The sequence below is a fragment of the Castanea sativa genome, chromosome 6 (assembly GCF_040712315.1).
Source record: "Castanea sativa cultivar Marrone di Chiusa Pesio chromosome 6, ASM4071231v1".
Classification (NCBI taxonomy): Eukaryota; Viridiplantae; Streptophyta; class Magnoliopsida; order Fagales; family Fagaceae; genus Castanea; species Castanea sativa.
The window spans coordinates 2246142-2251577 of record NC_134018.1 but is presented as its reverse complement, the minus strand read 5'-3'; the positions used below and the strand labels follow the sequence as shown (position 1 = coordinate 2251577).

Here is a 5436-nt window from a genome sequence, read left to right as displayed (position 1 = left end):
ACGTGTGTATCAACTGTTAAGTGAGCATTTTATTAACCATGTCCTTAAGCTTTGTCATTGAGACGGTGACAAGGATTAAAATGAATTTTTTTTATAAAATTCAAGGATTAACTATGGTGGCGTTTGAATCTAGGTTATTTTTTTCATGTTTTGCTTTTTTTTTTTTTTTTTTTTTTTTTCTTTGTTTCTACTACGGGGCACAAACATGCCGTGCGCACATTGTGCGTGCACTGTTTGTGCACTGTGCGTATACTGTTCACGTACTTTTTTAGCAAATTTTTATTAAAAAAGTGTCCCGCAGCACTATTCACACATTTAAAAATTATTTTGTTACAGTATTTTTAGTTTTCAGTTTTCAACAAAAAATTATGTGTTTGGATAGCGTTTCCTGCATCCACGTTTGCGTTTTACCTTTTTGTTTTTTTTTGTTTTTTGGCCACGCGTTTCAGGAGCAAATAACACTGTTATGACTACTGTTTATGCACTGTTCATGAACAATAGCTGCAATTTTTGACCAACTCAACTGTGAACAGTGCATTGTGTACTGTTTACGGGACTCACAAATTTCACTTTTCAACAACATTTTCATTAAAAATGGGTTCTACAGCATTATTCACACATTTAAAAATTATTTTGTTACAGTATTTTCAGTTTTCAATTTCAGCCAAATAAATTCTATCCGAGCCTAAATTGAAAGTTTTCAAAGGATAAGGTCTAAAGTAAAAAATATCTTAAATATAAAAACCAATAAGCTATTTTAACCAAAATCTAAGGCTCCTCACACACGAGTTAGGGCATAGATAAAGGTTACGTAAAGAATGAATTTAAGAGAGGCCAGGAACTAGAGGCTATCATGAATATAAATTTCTTGTCCCATTTTTTATGTTTCACATTTTTTTTTCTTCTGTATTTTACTAATCATATTGTATCATTTTAATTGATTTTATAAATTTATTTCAAGCTTTTGTTATTTTATAAAAAAAGTCAAATAAATAAATATCAAGTTATTATTAGCAAAGAAAGACAGTGTCACATTTAAAATTGATCAAACCGCCTCATTAGCTACCTACATTCAATCCGGAGATTTGGACAAAACGTGACTAACATGCTATGAGAATTGGACATTTTAAATGCATTCTAGTGGATTCATTTGGAAGGAAGCATCCCGTTACAAGGTGTGGGATTATGCAGCAAAGTCAAAAAGTCTAACACGCTATGGGTTACTTTACAGCTGTGGCGTGGCTAAAATATGATTGATTTTTTCTGACAAAACGTGTCTAAAGCAGACTAATCTGACTCAAAAGCTAGAAAGAAGAAACCAAGAAACTATAGGGAAAGTTGGTGGAAGCTTTTAATCATAGAGAAGAACACAAACAATCCATTCGATCATAGGGAAGGAAGAGCCAATTTCAGATGAAATAATGTACGTTTTGTTGGAGTAAGAAGATAGGCACATGGCGGAGACGGCAGTATCCCCTCTTATCAACAGGCTGGTTCCTTTGCTGACCCAAGAAGCAAAACTGTTACGAGGCATCCATGGAGAAGTTGCTGACATCAAAGATGAACTGGATAGCATTCAGTCCTTCCTCAAGGACGCAGATGCAAGGGCGGTAGCAGAAGAAGACTCCAGTGAGGGAGTCAAAACTTGGGTGAAACAAGTACGAGAAGTTGCTTTCCGTATAGACGTTGCCATAGACCGATACTTGCTTGATGTGGCACAACATGATCCTCATCGGCGTGGCTTCATCGGTTTTGTCCATAAAACAGCTCACTTACTCAAAACATTGAAACCTCGCCATAAGATGGCATCTGAAATTCAGGAGATCAAAGCGTCATTTCAAAAAATCAAGGAAAGAAGTGATAGATATCATTTCAAATACATTGATCAAGGATCCGGCAGTAGTGCTCCAAAAGCAACGTGGCCGGACCCTCGAAAGGATTCCCTTTATCTTGATGATATTGACATTGTGGGAATTGAACTTCCTAGAGATGAATTGATTAGTTGGTTGATAAATGGATCGCCTCATCGCACTGTGCTCTCGGTGGTGGGAATGGGCGGACTTGGCAAGACTACTCTTGCCAAGAAAGTCTACGACCACCAAATTGTGAGAGGACACTTTGTCTGCCATGCTTGGGTCTCCGTTTCTCAATCATACAACATAGAAGATCTTCTAAGGAACGTGATAAAACAATTTTGTGAGGAGAAAATGGAACTTCCTCCTGTGGGAATGGACACAATGGATGAGGAGTCATTGATCAAAAACTTAAGAGATTACTTGCAACAAAAGAGGTATGTGGTTGTATTTGATGATGTATGGAAAATAGATTTTTGGGAGGATATAAAGCATGCTTTACTTGATAATAGCAAAGGATGTAGAATAATGATCACAACACGTAAGTTGGAAGTTGTTAATTTTTGCAAAAAATCTTCACACGTCTATGCTCATCAGTTGCAACCATTGCCTCCAGAGAAGGCATGGGAGCTCTTTTGCAAAAAAGCATTCCTATTTGACTTTGAAGGGCAATGCCCGACAGATTTGGAGAAATTGTCTCATGAAATTGTCAAGAAATGCCAAGGATTACCACTTGCAATTACTGCTATAGGTGGTCTTTTATCAACCAAGAATAAGACCTTGTTTGAATGGAGAAACTTGCATGACAATCTTGGCTTTGAGTTAGGAAGAAATCCCCATCTTGCTGGTGTTAACAAAGTTTTATCCTTAAGTTTTGAAGACTTGCCTTACCACCTCAAATCTTGTCTCTTATACTTTGGCATGTATCCAGAGAGTTTTGGCATTCCACGTATAAGATTGATTCAACAATGGATGGCCGAAGGTTTTGTCAACAAAATAAATGATAAAGCATTGGAAGATATCGCCCGAGAATACTTGACTGAGTTGATTAATAGAAACTTGGTTCAAGTATTAAAGGATGCCTTTGGTGAAGTTACAACGTGTCGAATCCATGATCTATTGCATGAGATCATCCAACAGAAGATGGAAGATCTAAGTTTTGGTCATGTTTTATCAGAAGGAGAGTCTAGTTTTGAAAGACTAACTCGACGCATATCAATTAATAGAGCTTCGCATGGTGTATTGGAGCAATTTAAGAAATCTCATAGCCATTCTCTTTTATTCTTCAATATTAATGAATTTCCAATATCCTTCATGAGTAAATTTCTTCAAAATTTCAAGCTTGTGAAAGTATTGGATTTTGAAAATACTCCACTAGATCATCTTCCCGAAGAGGTGGGGAATTTATTTCACTTAAGGTATTTAAACTTGAGTTATACAAAAGTGAAAACACTCCCAAACTCCATCGGAAAGTTGCAAAATCTAGCGAATTTGTTAATGTGGCAAACTGCAATACAGGAGATACCAGTTACAATCAACATGCTTCATAAGCTACGTTGTCTTAAAGTCTGCTATTTTGATGACAAGATGGATATGAGTCTTAATATTTTAGGAGGAGCTAAATTACATTGGAGCATTGGATGCTTAAAGGAACTGACAGAGCTACGACACGTGGACACAAATTATGGAGGGGTCAAATTGATTGAAGAGTTGGGAAAGTTGAGTCAATTGACGAATCTTGGCTTGGTAAACCTAACTGGGGAAACTGGGAGGGCTTTGTGTGTCTCTATTGAGAACATGAACTGCTTAAAATCTCTATTTGTAAGTTCGATCAACGAAGATGAGATCATTGATTTACAGCCCATTTCATCTCCTCCTAAATATCTTCAATTCCTCTCCATAAGTGGGCCTTTAGCCAAGTTGCCTGAGTGGATTTCAGAACTTCAACACCTAGTCTCATTACAAATTTGTTGGACAAGGTTGAGTGATGATCCGCTCAATGCATTTCAAAATCTACCTAATCTAGTGAGGCTCATACTGAGAATGAAAGCATACAATGGAGAGCAGTTGCAAATTGAGAAAGGAGGATTTTCAAAACTGAAGGAGCTATGGCTTAGAGATTTGTCTGAATTGAATTCATTGAATATAGAAAAAGAAGCGTTCCCCCTACTTGAAAAATTGAATATTGGGGATTGTCCACAACTGAAGGAGGTACCGTCTGGTTTCCAACACCTCAAAAACCTTAAAGAACTGAGTATTACAGATATGCCCACAGAATTCGAAAAAAGTTTGGATCCAGAGCAAGGGTCACATTATTGGATCATTCAGCATGTACCATCCATCTTACTCTATCACAAGGTTCGCAAAGGTATTTATGGCTATGAGAAGCGCAATCTCCGTTCTAAGGATTTGGAGAGGTCAAGTGGTCAAACAATCAACCAAGATGATGACAACAAAAACAATACTAGTGGCGATGACATCAGCGCTTCAGTTGAGAAAGGTTAGTAAAATAAGTTTTTAGCGTTTTGGTGAGATTTATGCTACTGCTGCTTTTATTTATTTTTTAAATAAAAATATTGGGAACAATGCTTTGAGTCGTATTGTATCTCAATCTAAATGTGATGGTTCTCTTGTCATTTTAGAAATTGTTACTATATTTCATCTTTTATTGCTTTTAGAATCCGAATTTTCATATTATTTTCGAATTGCACGAGATCTATGAAAAATTTTAATTAGCATGTAGAGGTTTTATTGAAGAGGCAGTACCAAACATACAGAAAACTTGTTTTATTGAATCATTTAATTTTAAGATTTTCATTTTTAAAATTTTTGTAGATACATTTCTTTTGGTCACATTAACGTCTTCCATTACTAATTAAAGCTATTTCCATTCGTGTAGGTAAGCAAGTAATTTCTACGCAGTGATGCCAATTGGAATTTGTTTGAATCTCTCTACATTGGATCATTCTCATGTGCACCTTAGTTTTGGAATTGTTGGACTTTATCTACCGACTTGAGCAGAGAGTGGAGACATAAATGTTGCTATCGGTTGGACTTGTGGCTTTTGAATTTTATTTAATTTTTTCAAATGCTTGTTATTGTGTCTTTGGTACCGCTAGTTGTTTTACCCCAAATAAGTGGTAGTCTTTGACTTAATCAAGGACTTCTTTGTTAATATTTTTCCCTACTGTTGTGATCATTTTGTAACTGTTTATGTATCCTATGAAAGGATATGAACCTCTTCGAATTATGTTCTTTCTGGTTTTGATATCCCTCAATTATAAGATATTGCTTCTATCTCTTTGATCAAGTTTAGGATGGTCCAATTTTAGTAGGTCCAAGTCCAGACTAAACTTTCATTACTATGGATTGAACTAAGATTTCATTTTTGGGTACCAGACATAAAACAAAAAAAGTTTTCAACATGTGAGAATGAGAGATACAAAAGTTTAATATGGAATTAATTCATTTCAAATAAAATCAACATCTATTCAATATTAACAGAATATTAAACAAAAAGAAATAATAATAATCTATAATCTATATTAAATATAATAATATAAGCATGATATTTAAGTTTGCA

General features: G+C 35.4%; 1 protein-coding gene across 1 annotated transcript; it reads left to right on the top strand.

Annotated features, from left to right (window-relative positions):
* The first annotated feature begins 1345 nt into the window (after window positions 1–1345).
* On the top strand, window positions 1346–5154 carry LOC142638333 (disease resistance protein RPM1-like). Its single transcript, XM_075812351.1, has 2 exons — window positions 1346–4353; window positions 4753–5154. Exons 1-2 carry the CDS (start codon window positions 1455–1457, stop codon window positions 4776–4778), a joined length of 2925 nt encoding a protein of 974 aa, XP_075668466.1. The 5' UTR covers window positions 1346–1454; the 3' UTR covers window positions 4779–5154.
* Window positions 5155–5436: the final 282 nt, after the last annotated feature.

Coding starts and splice junctions, on each gene's coding strand:
- LOC142638333 (XM_075812351.1), top strand. CDS start 1,455: ATGGCGGAGACGGCAGTATCCCCTCTTATCAACAGGCTGGTTCCTTTG. Junction 4,354..4,752: donor CAGCGCTTCAGTTGAGAAAG/GTTAGTAAAATA, acceptor CCATTCGTGTAG/GTAAGCAAGTAATTTCTACG.